The 21,829-nt window shown below is 41.0% G+C and overlaps 1 protein-coding gene across 4 annotated transcripts in view; it reads right to left on the bottom strand.

Moving 5' to 3' along the window:
* Positions 1-3,147: 3,147 nt before the first annotated feature.
* STS (steroid sulfatase) overlaps positions 3,148-21,829 on the bottom strand; it is a 205,907-nt gene continuing 187,225 nt past the window's right edge. For all 4 annotated transcript variants that reach the window (XM_063803877.1, XM_054676418.2, XM_016943073.4 and 1 more), the window contains one exon: positions 3,148-6,343. In XM_063803877.1, the coding sequence (XP_063659947.1) occupies positions 5,970-6,343 (374 nt within the window). In that variant the 3' untranslated portion in view covers positions 3,148-5,969. The remainder of the gene's footprint in view (positions 6,344-21,829) is intronic.

Raw genomic sequence — 21,829 nt, 5'->3', positions numbered from 1 at the left:
AAACTTTTTGGCACCAGGGACTAAAAGACAATTTTTCCACAAACTGGGGGTGGCGGATGGTTTCGGATGATTCAAATACATTACATTCATTGTACACGTTATTCCCATTATTATTACATTCTAATATATAATAAAATAATTATACAACTCACCATAATGTAGGATCAGTGAGAGCCCTGAGCTAGTTTTCCTGCAACTAGACAGTTCCATCTGGGGGTAACAGGAGACAGAGACAGATCATCAGGCATAAGATTCACATAAGGAGCGCACAACCTAGATCCCTCGCATGTGCAGTTTACAATAGGGTTCTTGCTCTTATGAGAATCTAATGTGGCTGCTCATCTGACAGGAGGTGGTGCTCAGGTGGTAACGTGAGTAATGGAGAGAGGCCGTAAATATAGATGAAACTTTGCTCACTTGCCCTCCGCTCACTTCCTGCTTTGTGTCTCAGTTCCTAACAGGCCATGGACTGGTAGTGGTCTGTGGCCTGGGGGTGGGGACTCTCACCATAGAGGATTATGCAGGAAACTTATGGCCAGGCCCGAGTGGCTCATATGGTGCCAACATTACTATAAGGGAAACAGGAAAATATCATCTTGCTCAGCACTCACTGAGATGAATCTGTATATTTGAACCATGAGATAGTTTCTATTCCAAATGTAGCAACCATTGGGCCCTGCGCACTGGAGAATATGCATATCTTTGTAAATATGGTACTTTGTGTATTTATTTTTGCACCCATTGTTAAATTAGTATAAATATTGACAAGCAATTCAAAGTACCTATTTCTAAAAATATGTTCATTAACAATTTTATCTTTAGAAAAACACTACAATCCCCATGTATAATTTAGTTTCAAACCTTAGATACTCATAGACTCAGTGAAGCAAATTTTATAGCCCAGACCCCAATATAAAAGTGACTGTGTTTGCTTATTGTGTAAAGTGTATGTAAGAAATTATACAATTTGCTACTTTGAAGATGTGATGTGTTTGCCAGGTAAGATAAACTTACCATGGCCAGGCGCAGTGGCTCACACCTGTAATCCCAGCACTTTGGGAGGCCAGGGTGGGTGGATCACCTGAGGTCAGGAGTTTGAGACCAGCCTGGCCAACATGATGAAACCCCATTTCTACTAAAAAATACAAAAATTAGCCAGGTGTGGTGGTGCACACCTATAGTCCCAGTGACTTGGGAGGCTGAAGTGGGAGAATCGCTTGAACCCAGACGGTGGAGTTTGCAGTGAGCCAAGATTGCACCACTGCACTCCAGCCTGGGCGACAGAGTGAGACTCCGTGAAAAAAAAAAAAAAAAAAAAAAAAAAAAAAAGATACACTTACCAAAAAATCCTTTAGAGGATTTGAACTTAATGAGTAGAACCATTCTGAGATGAACCCCCAGATTTGAGGGTCTCCTATATGGAAGGCCCATGAAGTTCTTAGAAAACTGATACATAGTTACATGGCAATGTTTCCTTTCCAGAAAGACATGGGTAGTTTTTAAGCTGCTTGCATTCTAACAAGGAAAGCTGATGTTTCCTTCATTGGAAAGGCTCCCATTAAAATAATACTCAACAAAGTAAAATATTGGTGTATTACAATTACTTTATTCAGATCTATTACACAAAGAGATGGTATTAAGCAACACTGGCTTGAGTGATATCTTGCAACACAGAACAGGTTCATGATGCCGGAAAACCAAGAATGCTCAGGGCCTCAGAAAGCTGAGCTCTAAAGACCCTGCACAGTCATGCTGTCCCAATAGGTTTCATGTTGTCATGGATGATGTCAAAGAAAAAAATTTTTCAATGCTACCTATTAAAGCACAGTAAGACTTTATTTAGGACCATCATGACAGGTACGGGGACCACAGCAATGGGGACTTGTAGTAGGGGAGAGAGACTGGACTCAGCTCTGAATACACCATGGAAAACTGGGGATTTATAGACAGGGAACAGGGTCAGGGGCAGTGGATGGAAGATTACCAAGAGGAAATATCAGGGAGCATTCATCTAAACCGACCTAACAGGATTCTAGCTGAAGGCAGGCCAGGTGACCAGACATCACCTGGGGGATGGTGGAGGCTGAGGAGCCTGATCAGATACTGAGGTTGAACAGATATGGGGGGGGTTAGGTGTTCTTGCTAAACTGACCTAATAGACTTCTTGCCAAAACTAGATTTTACAAGGAAGTGCCCAGATTGGGCCTGGGAGAAGGCTGAGGAGCTTGGCTAAAGTTTGGCCAAGTGGAGAATCTTTGTCCATGAAGCCTCAGATGGATGTGAGGTCCGTAGAGGTCAGACAGCTATGATTTAAGAGGTTTTGAGCATTTGCATCACACATCCCATTCTCTAGGCATTAAAGAGAAGGCAACAAGGCTTTAGCTTTTAGAAGTATCCATGTAATCAACACCTTTCCTCCCGGGCATGTCGGCTCCCTATGGCCACGCACTCTCCAGCAGCCTCTTTATGGACACTTTTTGTCATTTTATGAGAATAGCTCGATTGAATGAGAGCCGATCCTAGTCCCAATACCATGCCCTTCTCACTCCAACTTCTTACTGTTTCGGGGTTTGTTCTGATACTAGTTTGGTTTTCCGAAGGAATCCAGTTGAAACAAAGAGAAGAGAGAATAATACTTTTCAAATCAAATTTCTGCCCCAGGTATTTGTAGAGCAAAGCAGCTGCTTCACCAGGGTAGGATACCTTCCCCAGGGCCCAGTAAGACTTTCATGGGCCACAAAGGCAAAACATATTAAATATATTTTAATATATAAATATATAAAGTAAAAACATATTAACATACTATTTTATGACTATGTTGGTGCAAATACCAATATGATTTTCAGTCCCCAATGTTCATTTCCTTTTCTTCTGATTATAAAATAAAACATTTTTGTAGGCCCCTTAAAAGGCCTTAGAGAGTGTGCCTTATGGGTAATAATCGGGCCTTTTCCCACTCTCGGATCATGGAGGTCGGAGCTATTTTATGTCTTATTCTTCTCTGCATTTCTCAGCCTCTCTCTTGAGCTAAGAAAGTTGACGAATCTTTGCAGAACTGGAACTTGTATTCCCCATTGCTTGACATCAAGTTGGAAATGTAGTAAACATTCCCCACATTGTTGAATTGAGTCACAATAGAAAGCAGGGTATTAGCGCACAGCATTTTTAATTGCCAAGGAAAATTTTATTTTAACTTTGCATTAACATATTCTAAATAATCCTTTCACTTAATGCAATCAGATTCCTGTGACAAGCCAAATACTTGTTTTTGTGTGTGTGTGTTTTTCCCCTTCACTTTTCATTGTATGCCCTTCAGAAAAATCTGAGAAGTGGGCTTCCATTTTTGAAAAACAGGACTTCCTTAGTACCATAGATACGTAGATTGCAATTTTGCTTTTCCTGCAGCATTACTGACCTTGTGAAATGATGCCTATGTATACGTCATTAATCTATTTGCTTAACTTTTAATATCTAGTAATGCTAGAAATACAAGAATTTTTTAAAAGAATTTGCTTAAAGCTTCAAAACTCACTAAGGTTTGGATATGCAACTCCACAGGTAATATGAATGAGATGCTTTGTAAACAAGCAGCCATGCCTTACAGCTCTGCAACAAACAAGCAAACAAACAACAAAACTATGCCTTAAAGAAGGTTTGTGAGGTTTCTCCTGGACAAAGGAATTCCAATTTCCTGTTTTACATTCCAATCAAAACTTTCAGATGGTAAATGGTTTGAAATTTAAGATGACTATAGTTACCACAAATCGACCTGATTTCCAAATGTCCTGAAATGTTATCTCAATTATTTTGAGGCACTTTTAAACTCAATGTATTTGCATCTAGAGATATACTTCATCCTTCATTTGCTATTGACATTTTACAGGTTAAATAACTGGTTCTAGACACAAATAGGCATTCATATAATCTATAAAGGCTCTTCAAGTTATTTAATCCTGCAGCATTCCCACATCATCAAGTGTTTTCAGAAAGTCTTACTTGCATTGAATATGTTAGACTTTGAGTAAACATTGTCATCTTATAGGATAAATTTATAATAGTGCCTTTAAATAGTTTCCACATGACAGCATCAGTAGCAATCCTAACACATCATCAGTAAGCTAGTACCCTCTCTAAGAATGTTTTCTAAAGCAAGAATACAGATTATCCCACAATTTCTGGAACGAGAAATCCAAGTTAAAAGGAAGAATCTTGTATGCTTTTCAGCTTTCAACAATTCTGGAGGTAGGGGGTAGGAATCACTTCTTTCTTCTCTTTCTTTTTTTTTTTTTTTTTTTAGAAAGAGAAGCAAAATTAACGTTTGAAATAGAAGAACTTAAAGGGCAACTGGGGAAATGCTGTCGAATCCTCCAAGCCCAATAGTATGCCCCTCTTGCTCCAACTTCCCAGGGTTGTGGGTAGGGATAGAGAAATTATAGCCAACTTTCAGAAAGCCCAAGTCATGGCTAACATTCTCTGCAAACCGCTGTGTGGGTTACATTACAGGTGTCCCATTCATCGGCACTGTCTTGGAATTGAGCAAACTCTGGGCAAATAGAAGGTGGTCAGACAAGTCCACAAAAGAGATAAATGCATAAGCAGGTGGATGGCAGCTTCTCTCGATTTTGCCATAAAGGAATCCAATCACATTGTTGGGGAAAGTCTTATATCTGAAGAAATGATTGCACTTTACATTCCATAGGAGGCTTTCCTCAGGATGGGCTGGTGGTTTAGACTTTGAAACTATCTCCAGCTGTGCCACTACGAGGCCCTCTCCTAGGCGATCAGTTGCACATTTTCCCTGATTTACAGGGGCTTGGGGGAAATGGGATGAAAACAAAATCATGCATCTCATTGTGGATTGGAAGCACAGAAATTTCTCAGTCACAAAACCTGCATACATGACTGTTCTCTGATGACTAACTAGAACTAAAGGAAATTATGCTTATGTGTATAGATCATGGATTGCTTGTGAGTGATTTTTGTTCCCCTCCAAATATCAGAGACTTTCTAGGCCAATGATTCTGATTTACACTGGAAGAGATTCCATGAACCACAGCATCTCCACAGTGGGCTTTTAATTCAGAACTTCCATTCCCCAAAGAAAACAGTGGAATCCAAGAATTATACTACAAGTTATGGAATGGAAAGCAGTTCAGGAGAGATTTGCCTTGGGATTATTATTACTGTAAAATTTTGCAAAAAATCATTGTGCAAAGAAATCTATTTGTGAGCTTCTACTGTATTTACTTAAATAGTGTTAAGCTTCTAGGTCCCTATTTTAGACATCTTAACCCTCTTGAGGAAAGAATATACTGTATGTGTGTGTGTGTATGTATGCATAACTATATATATGATGAAGAGCAAGCATTTGATATGTGTTTTAACTAATACCAGTAATAATGACTTGCCTTCCAATAACCAAAGTAGAACTTACCATCATCTATTATTCCTAAAGAAGATCTTTCATTCACCTTAAAGTTACTTATGTTTAGATGACTAAACTCTTTTTTATGTGATTGCCTTTTTATTATGCTGGTTATCGCATCACTGCAGATTATAGAGTAAATGGTAACTTATACTGTTGACATAGGTATTTGCTGAGGGGTGAGTTAAGGTACCTCCTGCATCCTTCTGTTTTAAGATTGCCTTCTGCACCTTTTTGTCATCTGCTTGCACTGGTGTGCCTTGTGAATGCCCCTCTATTCATTCTATTTCCATGAGTCCAAGACTCTGGCCACAGAAGGCATAAACCTACCATCTTCCTGTCTGTATACTACAGACCTTATCCCCCTCACCCCTCCAGTTGAGTAGCTGTTGAGCTCTGGCCCAAGCCTTCAGGTGATAAAATGGAGAATCAGTCCAAATCCAAGGTGTAGATGGAGTTATGTTTCCCCAGTGCCACTCTCAGGCGTGTTTGTAGTGAAGATGGTGAGCTTTGCCACATGCGTCTGTCTGGTCCCCAGGCACTGCTAGCGGCTCAGTCTCTTATCCTGTTTTTCTCTATCACACTGGCAAGACAGGCCGGTGGAAGGACAGCACAGCTGAAGCCAGGGCTTCCAAAGAAAGTTGTTCCATGAAAACTGATCGGGCACCTCTGGCAGGGTCTGGGTGTGTCTGTCCGCAGCTTCCTGCATGACTTTGAGGATTTCATAAAACCGGGGCTCGGATGCTGGAGATAGTGGGTTTCTCTCTCTGGGATCCTTGGAAATATCAAAGAGTAAAGGTGGGTCGTGATGGGTGACATAACTCCCGAAACAGAAGCACACGTGTGTGGCAAAGCATCCGTTGGAACCCACGGGGTTGAAGTTGGGGGTGAAGAAAAAGGCCTTCCAGATGGATGTGCCTGTGGTTTAAAAGGATGGAAACGGCATTAGGTATGAAGCATCCTTGTATGTACCACAAATGAAAAAGTGATGCGGAAATTATGCTGCCATGTGCTTTAAGAAGGTGAAGATATCATAAGGCTGCAGACACAATGTTAATATGTACAGGAGAGATTATGAAGCCACACATAGACGCCCACACACACAGCCAGCAGGAACAGCGTCAAACTTGGTAGGACCACAGTTAACAGTTTATTTTCTCAGTTTCCAGAAAGTCCAAAAAATGCGAATCAAGAATTAAATGAACTTTGGGAGGCCGAGACAGATAGACCACTTGAGGTCAGGAGTTCGAGACCAGCCTGGCCAACATGGCGAAACCCCGTCTCTGCTAAAAAATACAAAAATTAGCCAGGTGTTGTGGCAGGTCCCTGTAATCCCAGCTACTCAGGAAGCTGAGGCAAAAGAATCACTTGAACCTGGGAGGTGGTGGTTGCAGTGAGCTGAGATTGTGCCACTGCACTCCAGCCTGGGCGACAGAATGAGACTCTGTCTCAAAAAAAAAAAAGAAAAAAGAATTAGATGAGGGCCGAGTGCAGCGGCTCATGCCTGTAATCTCAGCACTTTGGGAGGCCGAGGTGGAAGAATCACTTGAGCCTTGAGCCTAGGTAGGGGTTTGAGACCAGCCTGGGCAACACAGTTAAAGCCCATCTCTATAAGAAATTAAAAAAAAAAAAAAAAAAAAAAGCTGGGTGTGGTGGCACGTGTCTGTAGTCCCAGCTACTCCAGAGGCTAAGGCAGGAGGATTGTGTGAACCTAGGCAGTTGAAACCGCAGTGAGCTATGATCATGCCACTGCACTCCAGCCTGGGTGGCAGAGCAAGACCCCGTCTCAAAAAAACAAAACAAAACAAAAAACAAACCCACAAAAATAAACAAACAAAAATAAAAAAGAATTAAATGAGGCTAGAAGTGATGGTGAGGAGGGATTACAAATGGGGAATGGAAATGATCTTTTGGCGATGAAGGAGATGTTCTGAAAGTAGACTGCTCAACTCTATACATTTTCTAAAAATCTTTAAATTAGAATATAATGGCATGCAACGTATACCTTTAAAAGCTGCTAGGAATTCCAAATTAGGGGAATTCATCAACACCAGAATAGGATGGTTAGTTTTTAAAATGTAAGTTCTGTATTTCAATAAACTCCAAAATATTGAAATTGCTAGGAAAAACTAATTCACAAACAAATGAATAATTATGAAATAATTGATTCATTTCCTACTTATCGGACAATGTTATCATTTTCTGAGGAGCTGACTGCTCTCAAACACCTTCTAAGAGAGGCCTAAACATGTTTCATGGGTAGGCAAAATGTAGCAGATAAAAACAGAGAATTAAAATGCATGAACCGACTAGAATCAGGTGCAGAACGGGAATGCCCTTACAGCTTTTACATAAAACCAAAGAGGCATTCCTCCTAGGAAGCCCTCCACCCCTGTGTAAGTCATCCCGATCATTTGTGCATATAATGGCATGTGTGACTTTTGTAATTATAGGCATTTCATGATCAACTGATCAAAATGCAAAACTGATTAATGCAATCGGTTTAAACCAACAGTCACTAGGGCATGTGTTGTCCCCAAATCGCCCCTAACCTTGGACAAGGTTAGTGATGGGAAAAGTCAGCCTCTTTGTGTGTGTGGGTTTTTTTAAAGCTGAGAAAGACAGGGAAAGCAAGGTGAATATGTTTAGATGAATATATTAAAGAAGATTCATAATGAGACGCCTGCAGTCTGTGGCATAGCTGATTCTGCGAGAGCAGGACATGACATCTGTGCACTTTACATGGGCTCAGTGCACCTGCTTCAGAAAGATAAGGTCAAGCTGACACACAGACACGCCAGGCTGCAGGAAGAATTCCAGGACTTGGTTACCATCTCCAGCAGGGTTTAAAAAGGCAGCAAGTAACCTTAAGATGCTTCCCATCCACTCGTCTCATCCCACACTTTCTTCCAGGGTATGAGAAATTTCCTTCAGAAGCCTTTTTGGAGACAGGCTGACAGAGCCTGCCATTTGCAGCCACTTAGAATCCTTCATCAGGGTCAGCCGAGAGAGAAAGTAGGTACACAGAGAAGCGAGCCAGGAAGCCTCTCTTGCTCGTGCTCCCAATGATGCAAATCTAGAGGGCGTTTTGAACTTGATATTCGAGTCAAGCCTCTTTGTGTTTAAAACCCCAGGAGAATACAGGCTCCTGGAATAAATTCATGTAAAGAGCCTGTATTTTCCACTTGCTTTTGAAAGCCACTCAAATGATCCTGTCATTACTACTAGAGCACAATCCTCCCCAGGTGTGAGCTGGAAGATCAGATTGACATCAGGCCCAGTCAAGAGTTGCAGGCACCCCGGCCTGGGAATGGCAGTGGTGTTGCTGGGTAGTTCAGACAAGTGTAGAACTAAGAATTAATTATGCTAAAGAATTATTTAGCATGCTCTGGGGTTGCTTGCCTTTTTATCCTTTCATTTGGATTTTTAAAAACTTTTCATAAAAAGGTAGATTGCTTAGTCTCTGTGCTGTTTCTCTGGACCACTTTAGATTTACTGAAAAGAGAGAACTAGAACTGCACTTTTTATTGTACAGTGGCTCACAAGGTAACAACCCCGACTTTGGAAGCTTGTTCTATTATTCACCAGGAACCCAGCAACTGACATCTCCAAAGGTGTCATTTCAAAGATAAATAGCACAGCTCAGTCACTAGATAAAACAGAAGGCACCTGGCAGAGTCATCTTCTTTTGTTTAATTTATATTTTCGATTTGTATTTTCTAGAGACAGGGTCTTGCATTATCGCTCAGGCTGGAGTGCAGTGGTATGATCATAGCTCACTATAGTCTTGAACTCCTGGGCTCAAGCAATCCTCCTGCCTCAGCCTCCTAAGTAGCTGGGACCACAGGTGTATGCCACCAGGCCCAGCTATATTTTAAATTTTTTTGTAGAGATGGAGTGTCTCCATGTTGCCCAGGCTGGTCTCGAACTCCTGGGCTCAAGCAATCCTCCTGCCTTGGCCTCCCAAAGCACTGGGATTACAGGTGTGAGCCACCATGCCCAGCATCATCTTATATTTTTCATAGGTATATTTAGTCCTGTATTCCAAAATTATCTTGATAACATACTTCATCCTGAGTATCCTCATATACTAGAAAAATGTTAAATTTTTAAAAAATGTTTATTCACTACTGTATTTTAAAAATTATCATCAACTGCTCTGATAAAAGACTGTTTCTCCCTCACCACTGAAAACGATAAATATTTTGACCAAACTGGGAACTTAGACTCATTTATAACTGAGATCCAATGACCTGGAAAAGGAATGATTAAATTTGGTATAAAGAATGCAGGGAAATTAAAGTGGACAGTTTTTTTTTTTTTTTTACTTGTTTAAGTAGTCTAAGTAGTGGTGAGGACAATAATTCTACTGAGATTTTAAAAATCCTCCCCCAAATTAAGAAAACGAATTGTCACAAGTGATGGTCAAAGATATCAATGACATATGATATAGCACTGTTATGTCACTGTGCTAGAACAAAATGCTTAGGAAATCATCACCCATCTGGTGAAACATATTTTTATATAAAATCACCACTAAACAATGTGACTCAACTCATGAGAGAAGAAAGTTTATTGTCATTTGACAAAAAGGCAAATAGAATTGAAGTGAGAAAAAGTTGATGCCTAAGCCAGAAACTGATTCAACATCCTCCACATAGGATCCTAAAACAGCTATCTTATTAAAAATAAACTAAGCTGTGAACAAAGAGAAATAAAGAGGTATCTGGGTTCCCTGGGATTGCCTGGGGACCACAGGGGCTTCTGACCCTGGAACAGAAGAGACGTTGTGATTTCTATTACTTCGTATTACAGCGACTCAGCCACGGGAAGTGGGAGCCCTGGCACGGAAGCCCCGAAAATGAGCACATGTGCTCCCCAAGAACAAAAATAGAGAGGGCGCAAACCAGAACTTTCGTTATGTACTAAAATATTTTTTAAAATCAATATTAGTATCTAGCACAAGCTCCCTCTTAACGTCTTGGAGTCGGGTTGTGGCAGGCCAGGTCTCACTAACGCAGGCCTCCATGACATCTGTTTCGGCACTGACCGAGTGGTGAAGTTACTATTAAAAGCTGAAAGAGCCAGTGTCCTCATACAAAGGCTGGAATGGAACAAAAGCCCATCAGGAGTTTTGCCCAGGCCTCTCCTGGGCCTTGAAGCATGACATGATAACGAAGGATTCTTAACAGGACTCGTTTAGGATTAAACAAGTTTTACTGGGGGTCTGAAGAAACTCCCCAGACCTCCACAAACAAGTTTACTGGAGATCTGAAGGAACTCCCCAAACCTCCATGATTTAGCAGGAGACAAGATAAGGGTAATCACCCCAGCGCCTGGACCCATTTAGATTAAGCCAATTTACTGGGGCTCCAGAGGAAGGTCTTCAGGACTCAGATCTTGGTTATAGATTAAAAGAAGTTCATCACTTATATCTTTAGATGAATGCACACTTACACATAGACTTATAGCTTAGAAGATATATAAGCTCCGGAAAACTGCAATTTTGAGTTGGTCTGGGCAATATTTTCCAGGCCTTCTCCCTGTAACCGGTTACAGAAATAAAAACTCTCTTTCTCCCCAGTTCATCTGCATCTTTTTGTTGGGCTGCGAGAAATAGCAGTCCTACCCTCGGTTTGGTCCGGGAACAGGGTCATCCTACATCGCCTACAAATTTTAACAACGTCCTCGAAGGCCTCATTCTGTCTTTATCCCAAGGGCCCCAAGTGCTTCTGGCTTCTCATAGTGACGCAAGCCTCTCACATCTTGCATTCTGAATTCTCTACTTAGAGCAGTCACAACAGTCCATAACACAGCTCGGCACAGTCCAGACCCCAGGACACTCATTTCCAGGCCTCTCTGAATGTTTAAACTGCTGTCTTGCAGAAGTCTCAGAGCCATCACGTGAGACAAAACAAAACCAGGTCTGGAAAGCCTGTTCGGCACAAGTAAAGACACTGCGCGCATGATAGACACTCAGAGGCATCACACAACGTGAGTGTGCCCTTAAGGCCCCTGCTTCTAACCCACAGCAGCTAAAGCAAGGTGCCCCCAACCTGGAACTCTGAGGCCACAAAAACAAGACTACACCTCCTTTTTGGGGATAATAAACCCTGAGTAATTCAAGCGCTCCAGAACACCTTCCAGCTTCCTTGAAGTCAGAAAGGCCGCATGGCCCATTCTGGCCAAACGTGAGCAGTATGTGGTATGTCTTTTCCCAGCCACAGCACAGAGGAGCTGTCTCTTCTGCTGGTGACACTCGAGATGATGGGGCCTCTGTCAGGGTGGTCCCTGACAAATGGATGGCAGAACCTTCTCCTCCTAGACCCCCACCTTCCCACCATGACAGGCACTGAACACAGTTATCTCCTGAACCTCTGGCCGTGTCGGAAGACACATTTTGTGGTCATAGCTGCAGTGGGGCAGACTTGCTACTGATACCTGGTAGGGAGAGGCCACGGATGCTGCTCCACAGTCTAGAATCCACAGGGCAGCCTCCAGCACAGAGAATGATCTGGCCCCAGATGTCAATAGTACCCAGGTTGACAAGCTCTGTTCTGCAGCAAGAGTGAGAATAAATGTTTGCTGGGCTGAGCCCCTGAAATGTCAGGGCTAATGGTTATCATAGCACAAATTCGCCACTCCCTACACATGAACCCTCTGAGAGCTAAACTATAAAATAAGACAAACTTTATTTTTGATAAAATGAGCCAGAAGCTGGACTGAGACAGACAATCCTCACAAGTCCCAAGGCTTGGTGATAAACTGCATGAATGAATGAACAGCTCTAAAGGACAGGAAAGGCACCAAAGATCCATAGGCAGTATAGAAAAAGCAGAGACAGGTAGAGTTGCTGTGCTCTTCCAGGACAAATATGATGGAGAAGGGGTGGTGCCAGGGGCCCGAAGACTCTCTTGTTCTAGGATGATAGCAATGTCTTTAGAAAAGAGCATTTGCCTTTCTTAGCCTGATGCTGTGTGAGACTTGCATAGACAGTGGAGTCCCGGGAGGGGCAGCGGGTGCCGGCGGTAGGCGGGGAAGAGAGAGAGAGAATGCACTAGCTAGAGGGCAGGTGCTTCGGCCAAGGTTTTTCCTGCCACTGACTTGATTAAGGGCGTAGCTCTGAGCATCAATAGTTTAGGTTCAACCCCGAGCTCTGCAATTTCTTACATATGTGATGCTGGGCATAGCTGCTCTCACCTCTCTGTGTCCCAGTCTGCTCCTCTGTTAAATGTTCATAATAATAGTTCTTCCCTGGTAGCATTGCTTTGAGGATTAAAAATTGGTTCCTATATGTGATGCTGTCAGAAGGAGGCTGGGTCTATAGTAGAGACTATACATGAGTTAGCTGTGAACAGAAAGCTGCAGCCAATTTACGCAAGAAACAATTCAGTTTCCATCTGCCCTTCATTCTGTTGCTACTGTAATACATGTCGTAAGACATTTTTTTTCTGCTAAGGATTCTTAAAGTATATGGAAAACTATTAATAAATCTACATGGTTTCAACACAGTGGCTCTTCATGTATCACTCAGATTTAAACTTCCCTTGATGAATGATGTTCAACTGGTAGTTTTGGCGAGATTTATTTTGGGTGCTTGGAAGACTGCATGTATATATCATAGAAGGTATACACAGATATTTTGGGTTTTCAGTCTTGGCAGCATGTACCTCTGTTGCCATCTTGAAGTTCCTCAAGAACCATTTCACATACTGTTCCATTTTTCCATTGTGAGGAACCCCCACACAAAGAACCCTAGGCCTGCCCCCTCAGTAAGTTTACAGAAAAGTTAATGTCATCCACTGAACTGATGTCTGAAAACCCATCCCATGGTGCCCTCCTACTCCTGCGATCCACCTAAAAAATTGTTCCATACATTACCCTAGTCTCATCCAGACACCCCACACTAATGCCTCAAATCTTTTCTTACACCCAAAGATTTTACAGTGTGTCCATACCTGAGCCTCCATAGATCATGTGTCTTCTAACTTAATACATGCACACTCACCAAAAGCATCTTGGCCCCAAGCTCTGTTTCTGACCCCTGAGGTTCACTGCCATCTGTTTACCATAGCACAAACCCCCTAACTATTCAGCCCTTGGCTGATATATAATCGATGACAGTAGATAAGTTCTGCCTGCTTCCTGCAGCTGGCAGTACCGGAGCTCACGATACGACAACAGTGAGAAGGATGAGGAAGCAGCTCTGGTGGCTGGGTGCATCTGTTTCACAGCCAGCCAATTTGAGAGCAACACAAGCTTTCCCAACTGATGCCTGAGTATTTGAGGACAAAATACTCCCTTTTACCAAGCCTTGGGTTTTGCATATTAAGGGACAGAAATATATAACCTGGAACAAAGTGGGTGTAGGATGTATATGAGACTCTTCCCTCACTTTCCCTTCCTTGCCTCCATATTGATATTCTAGCTGTCCTTCAAACCCCTGCTGTGTTCTCCTCCATGAACCCATCTGAATTCCCAGCTGGAAGTCACCAGTCTTCCTCTGTTCCTCTCACCACTTTTCATCACTCAGTCAACACTTGAGGTCTCCAATTCTCTGGCTGGATTATTTCCTCTCTGAAGGCAGGGACTATATCTCCCACATCTTCTAAATGTGTAGTGCCTAGTATCTTAGATAGAATAGAGGCCCAATAAAAAATTGTTGGGGCCAGGCACAGTGGCCCTCACCTGTAATCCCAGCACTTTGGGAGGCGGAGGCGGGGTGGATCACCTGTGGTCAGGAGTTCAAGACCAGCCTGGCCAACATGGTGAAACCCCGTCTCTACTAAAAATATAAAAACTAGCTGGGCGTGGTGGTGGGCGCCCGTAATCCCAGCTACTTGGGAGGCTGGCACAGGAGAATCGCTTGAACCTGGAGGTGGAGTTTGCAGTGAGCCGAGATCGTGCCATTGCATGTCAGCCTGGGCGACAAGAGCAAAACTCCATCTCAAAAAAAAAAAATTGTTGGATAAATTAAAAAAAAAAAAAGAGATGATGGTTATTAGGAGGAAGGGATGGAAAGAGAGGGGAGGAACCAGCTGTCATTATGAAATCCAGGGTGAGCAGACAAGAAGCCAAATACACTCCACAGTCCCCTCGGGACCTACCCGGAGCATCCTGCCTGAAATCACACAATGGCTCTGCACCACCTCCAGCCTGAAGGACCAACAGACTACTGTAAGGCACTGGAGATTACTGTCTGATCATGGCAGATAACGGAGTGAGGAAGGCAGAGAGCTTGGAAGTACATTTGCTTTGGGATTGCTTGGTGTCAAAAATGGGCAGTCATCAGGAATTGTGCAGGGGGCATAAGTCATTTGGCCCCCAGGAAAGAACATTCATGGAGAGGGAGGAGGGCAGCTGAGAGGACGAGGACCAGGCATGGAGCCAGTGGAAGGAGTATGAGACCTGATGATGCCAAGGATGTCCACATTTGGGGAATAAGAGGATGTGGATGAATCGTGGACTCAGTGCATGGGGGCACAGAGATGTCCAGATACACGGTTAGGTGGAGGAATCATGATTTATAATTGTGAGTAAAAGAACATATTGTCTTAGGGGAAGACATTTCGATTAATGGGAGACAGACTCAAAAGCAAATGGTGTTGGTTGCAAATCCCAACTTGGCCATCAACTTTGCAACTGTATGCCAGTAATGCGACCTTCTACCTCTCTGTCTCCCCATCTATAATTGGGAAAAATAACACTGGGAGGAGAGATAGCTAGCTGATCCGCCAGCCTCCCACAGTCATTGAGTGTTCCTCTGGGTACCTGAACACCCGTAACAAAACTCTCCTTTGCAGCCTCCTGTGAAGCTAGGTGTGAACAGGTGACCAACTTCTGGCCTCTGAGAAGAGTCTGACTATCTTCCTTGGGAAGTAGTAGCCATGCACTTTTTTCTTCTCATCTTTCCCATCCGTCCCGCCATTGTATGCGTTTAGGGTAGACACAACCATCATTCACCATGAAGATGAAGCTGTCACATTCTACAGGAGGTGGAAAAGCCGCTTGAAAGATTCTGCACCCCAGAGATTTTGTGGACCATTCGCCTCTGGATGTCACCCATGAGATGGAGATATAAACTTCTCTCTAATGTAAACTACTGTTTTTTTTTTATTGTTTTTTGTTACAGCCAAATCTGAAACTAATATAATCATAATCTCTTCTAATGAGATATCAAATACAATGTTCTTGACAAACTGTCCGGCAGACAGTAAATATGCAACAAACATCAGTGTTTACTGTCATCAAGCATGTCTTCAAAAGATACATAATGATCACAAAAAGAGATGACAAATTTCAAGAACATGAGATTAACAAACGGAAACGTCTATAACCACCTACAAAACATTTTTGTACAGAAGATACGAAAGTAAGGAAGACACAAAAAATTGCTAAATATTGCATGCCCTGGTTAGAACTAAAATGTCTATTTAGAAAACACCAGGTCTGAGAGCATATGAAAGCAAATCTGGTGGGGGGTTAGAGACATAAGCAGACATTTCGGGAGAACTGAGAGACACCCCGTGTTGAAGTCAGGGAAAAGAGATGTGTAAAATACTGTAGAAAATCAATGAAACGGTAGGACGGAGAATGCAAGGGGAAAAGATCAGAAGTGACCCCTGGCAAAAATATCAGAATAAGCTGGGTGCCAAGCTTAGATGGAAGAGGGCATTTGATCATTCAGCCACACCAAGTTTTTTGGTGCTTTTTTTTTTTTTTTTTTTGTATTCAAGAAAGAAAATTCAATTTTGATTTACTTTGTTTCTATAAGGAAGTAAGTTTGCATTGTAGCAAATTATCAAAAGTAATGACCAGGAATTTTTCTTCCACAGTATTAGTGTAATCTTAGATCAGACATACTACAACTTTGGTTGAAAAGTGAACGTTTATCTCAAATATTGTCTGATACTGTCTATAAGGTAATATGAAGTTCCATAAGAAAATATATGTTTAATAGGCTATGTTGGAAAACACAAAATCTATTTATGTGGTGATTTTTTTCCACTATTGGAAATGACTGTTAGGGGAAGTTAAGCTGTTACTGATGTGTCTAGATGATAATGATATAAAATAAATTTAATAAAAAATTAAAAGTTCAATGAAATCTTTTCTAACCTCATAAATCACTCCTTTTCCTAGATCTCCAAAGCAAATTCTGTTCATCCCAGGACACCATCATCCTGTGTTGCTACAATTACAAGTACAAATGTTGTACCTTGTACTGGGCTTCACAGGCACATGAGTGAAATAATAGCTGCATGCCTGAACTATTAAAAGCTTGTGGCAATGCAGCATTTGAAGTGTTCACAGAGAAAATAAATCCTAAGACTTAAAAGTTATCCTCGAAATGGTTTACATATATGTGCTTTTTCTTAATTGCTACAACAGTTACAGAGTAGGATGAAAATATGTCCTTTCATAAGGTCAGCTGAAACACAGGATAGATCCTGGTGAGCTTAAATTTGGAAATGCTGCATCTCACATTAGGTCAGCTTCAGCCTTCGATATTTCATTTCTGACACTTTAGATCCTAATTCTGAGGATCAGATGAGGAAGGGCATCTGACAAGTACTCACCAAAATTACTAGTGATGATGAAAGCCAAGTGCTGCCTTTCTGATGCTGTTAACTCATAAGTGGCTGTTATGAGAATTTCTTCTCTTTTATTAGGTGTGTTTTAGAGGCAAAATTAATTTTTTAATTAAATGAAAATGCTAGACAGTGAGCCATGCGAGCATTTTTCTTTATGTTACCACGGTAAGCTGGTTTTGATTTTAAACCATTACTGAGCTCTTATTTTGAAATGAAGGTATCTTTCAGAAAGCCGGAAAGGAACACATTCCTTTGGAATGAATTCCATTACCTTATGGCTGTTTGCTGTAATTTTATTTAATTATTTACTTTTTATTGATGCATATTCAATGTATGTATTTTCAGGGTACCTGTGATCATTTGAAACACTCATATAACCAAATCAGGGAAATTGGGATACCCATCACCAGTTAACATTAATTGATTGTATATTTCACAATAGCTAGAAGAGAATCATTCAAATGTTCCTAGTATTGTCATTTTTAAAATAAAGCTTTATTTATTTATTTTTTGTTGTTGGGAAAAAGTTTCCAACAAACTTGAATAGAAAATGGAGCCAGGATTTATGAAACTCTGCTAGTCCAATGTGAGGATGTCTACATCCTTCTCCTAGGGAAAGAATGGTATTGGTGCCCCGTTCCCCTAAGTAATTTTTATAGCTTCATGGAGATCCCGTTTCTGACTAAAGTGTGACATTTTAAATATATGTGACTTTTTTGTCTACATGATGCTAAGATTCCATATATGTCTGTACAAAACGCTTTAAGCTGTTAATTATGTACTATATTGCATTGCATTCTAGAATATATCTACAGCTATCCCATGGATTTTGGTATGACCAGCTGGTTTGGGGACTCTCCATTAATGTGAATATTTATCTCACAGACTACAGTCATCAGCTTAAAAATCCTGGAGCCAAGTATCCACCTATCCTCTAAGATCAATTCCATCCATAAAATCAAGTTGTCATTGTGGTGAATTTTTAATAACATTAATTCATATGTCAAACATTAAAGCCAAAATTTTTCATACCCATTGAATGGTAAATTTTAACTCAAAATTCTTATTTTAGTGCAAGAAAAGTTATCCATGTTATAATCATGCTTTCATGAGTTCTTATAAAATGTAATAGGAATAATGATATCAGATCATAATTAAATTATGTCATTCAATTTACTGAGACAACTAAATTATAGCAAAGACATTATATATAAATTTTAAAAGAGATTCATGTTTTAAAAGGGTGGAAATGAAATCCTAGCATTAAGTTTTTTGAAAATCAGTATTTCATGAGTTTGGAATTATAACATTTAATCCTCTAAGTAATCAAGACAAATGGTAAACTGCATCTTAAAAACATCTGCAGTCAGTTCTACTGATACCAACAAACTGTTGTTAATCTAGGGCTCTGAGGGAGAAAGGCAACCTGTATTTGTTGTGTTTGCCAATTGCCGTGGTGTAAACACCCACAACACAGCCAAATGAAAACAGACAATGGTTTAACAACAAGCTGGCAAGATTTCTGAACGATCAGGAGCTGATTCCAGCATACCACTGCCTGCTACTAAACCCTAATACTACATTTCTTTTTTTCTATTTTCTAATAAAGTATTCTGAGGTCAGGCGACAACCCTCTTATCCCTAAGATTCATGGAATATGTTCCACAGTCTAGTGATTATTGACAAGCTCCTACCAAAGTCTATCTGAGATGACCTATGCAATCACACTCAACTATTACTAGTTTAAGATCTGTCTTCCCCAGGTGACAGAAAGCTCCATATGGATGAGAGTCACGTTTTCCTTACGCATCCCTGTATTCCCAGCACATTGTACAGCTAGCAGTGCCTCATGCTCTAAAATGTAAGCTACTCTTCAGCAGGGAACTTTGTCTGTTTTGCTCACTGACAGATGCCAGCGCTAAGACGATATGTTCCACACAGTAGGTGCTCAATACATATTTCTAGGAAAAATGAATAGATAAAATACAAAATGACTAAACATGAAGCCATACACAAAAGCCAAGACAGCAAATATGGTTGCTGAGTTTCAGATAGCATCTGAAAAATAAATCATAAATGATTCATAAACGTCTTGTTTTCCTGAGGTCCTTTATCTCGATAAATGATTCTAGCCTTCAGATACTGTGATTTCTCCTTTTTTTGTTACCAGTTCAAGGCAGAAGAGATGAAGGAATTGCATTCAGAGTCTAAGAAGCAAATTTTATCCCGGGGCCAGTTGCCTATCAGAAACTGGGTCTTGTTTTTCTCACTCCTATTTTCTGTCTCTTCCTGTCCCCTTTCTCTTTACTCCTCCACATAATGTGTTCCTCCAGCCTCTGATCCAATATGTTCCTTCCCGCTTCTCTAACTGGGGATTTGGCTCTATTAAAATACAATTTTGCAAGGTTCAGGACATGATACAGACTTATTCGAACATGCAGTAGTCACAGAAACTTTGTTCTTCACATTTCTTGCCGGCTCCATATAAAAAGAAATTAAGAGTCCTTGAGCTCTCATTTATTACAAAGCTCAGAAGTTGATGCTATAAACTGATCTAAAAAAGAAGGAGTATTCTTATGGAAACTAGGAATTGTGGCCACATGGATGAGATATATGAATAAAATGCTTCCAGAAGTAAAATCGCAAGCCCATGTTTCTGTTGTTTTTTTGTCTTCTAGAACATATCATGAGAAAACTGCCAGACTTAAAGGAGAAACTCTGAAGCATAAACCTGGTGTGATTTCTGTGGCTAATAGAAAGGTTGTAATTTCATGGAAAAGTTGTAAAAATAAAAGAGAGGCTGTTCTTTAAATGATAAGTCTTGGGTAAATTGGCTAGGTGAGTGGGGAAGAGACAAAGATTTGTTGGAAAATGGAATGGAATCACCCTAAGTTTAAGAAGAAGTTAGCAACTAGGAGGTTATTACACACCCCTCCTTTGGGGCGGGTGGGGGGGCAGTCCTAGGTTCTAGAAGCAGAGCTCCAAAGCCCCTTAGAGAAAAGGGGAATTTCATTTTACCTCCAAAGAAGGAACTGAAAGTCCAGCCTCAACAGGTACCTCTAGAACATACAATAATTGTGTAAATTGCTCACCACTTACCATTGACTGCCAGGTATCTTAGTGATAGGAATATTACTGTAATTCTAAGTTTCACGCTACCTGACTTCAAACTATACTACAAGGCTACAGTAACCAAAACAGCATGGTACTGGTACCAAAACAGAGACATAGACCAATGGAACAGAACAGAGTCCTCAGAAATAAGACCACACAACTATAACTATCTGATCTTTGACAAACCTGACAAAAACAAGAAATGGGGAAAGGATTCCCTATTTAACAAATGGTGCTGGGAAAACTGGCTAGCCATATGGAGAAAGCTGAAACTGGATCCCTTCCTTACACCTTATACAAAAATCAATTCAAGATGGATTAAAGACTTAAATGGTAGACCTAAAACCATAAAAACCCTAGAAGAAAACCTAGGCAATACCATTCAGGACACAGGCATGGGCAGGGACTTCACGTCTAAAACACCAAAAGCAATGGCAACAAAAGACAAAATTGACAAATGGGATCTAATTAAACTAAAGAGCTTCTGCACAACAAAAGAAACTACCATCAGAGTGAACAGGCAACCTACAGAATGGGAGAAAATTTTTGCCATCTACTCATCTGACAAAGGGCTAATATCCAGAATCTACAAAGAACTCAAACACATTTACAAGAAAAAAACAAACAACCCCATCAAAAAGTGGGCAAAGGACATGAACAGACACTTCTCAAAAGAAGACATTTATGCAGCCAAAAGACACATGAAAAAATGTTCATTATCACTGGCCATCAGAGAAATGCAAATCAAAACCACAATGAGATACCATCTCACACCAGTTAGAATGGCAATCATTAAAAAGTCAGGAAACAACAGGTGCTGGAGAGGATGTGGAGAAATAGGAACACTTTTACACTGTTGGTGCGACTGTAAACTAGTTCAACCATTGTGGAAGACAGTGTGGCGATTCCTCAGGGATCTAGAACTAGAAATACCATTTGATCCAGCCATACCATTACTGGGTATATACCCAAAGGAATATAAACCATGCTGCTATAAAGACACATGCACAAGTATGTTTATTGTGGCACTATTCACACTAGCAAAGACTTGGAACCAACCCAATTGTCCAACAATGATAGACTGGATTAAGAAAATGTGGCACGTATACACCATGGAATACTATGCAGCCATAAAAAATCAACAACCACACCTAAGATTATAAACCATTTGTTCCTGTATGCTAATTGGAAATGCCACTATAAAACAAGTATTAGAAAACCCACAAGATATCCTGTTCAATTGCACAATTAAAAGAAGCCCCAGTTCAGAAAATGAGATAGAACTGAAGAACATTTTAACTTTGCTTTAAATATCTAAATGTAGCAAATATGCATGACGCACAAAATACAGATGCAGTGAGTCACGATCCATCATCTTTAGGCTGGGAAAGTAAGTCAGATAAACATTTAAATGCTCTTCATTCCTTCTCTAGCCTTTAGTGGCTTGCTAGAAGAGTGAGGGGCATGTTTTGAGGACATGCAGAGGAGGTGGCATTTCAGCAGGGCCTGGGGGGCATTGAGGAGTACCCTCCAAGAAGGATGAGGCAAGACATCCTTCCAGGAGAAGAGCCTGCAAGTGTAAGCACAGCAATGCACAGAGCACAGGGGCTGCTTTCTTCAGTGTGAGAGGAGTGCTAGGAAGTGAAGCTGGGCAGCTGTGCATGCAATAAAGCAACCGGCCACAGCGCCCTGTTGA

Source organism: Pan troglodytes, chromosome X (genome assembly GCF_028858775.2).
Source record: "Pan troglodytes isolate AG18354 chromosome X, NHGRI_mPanTro3-v2.0_pri, whole genome shotgun sequence".
Taxonomy (NCBI): domain Eukaryota; kingdom Metazoa; phylum Chordata; class Mammalia; order Primates; family Hominidae; genus Pan; species Pan troglodytes.
The sequence above is the reverse complement of the archived record's forward strand: the minus strand, read 5'-3'. Positions and strand labels throughout refer to the sequence as shown.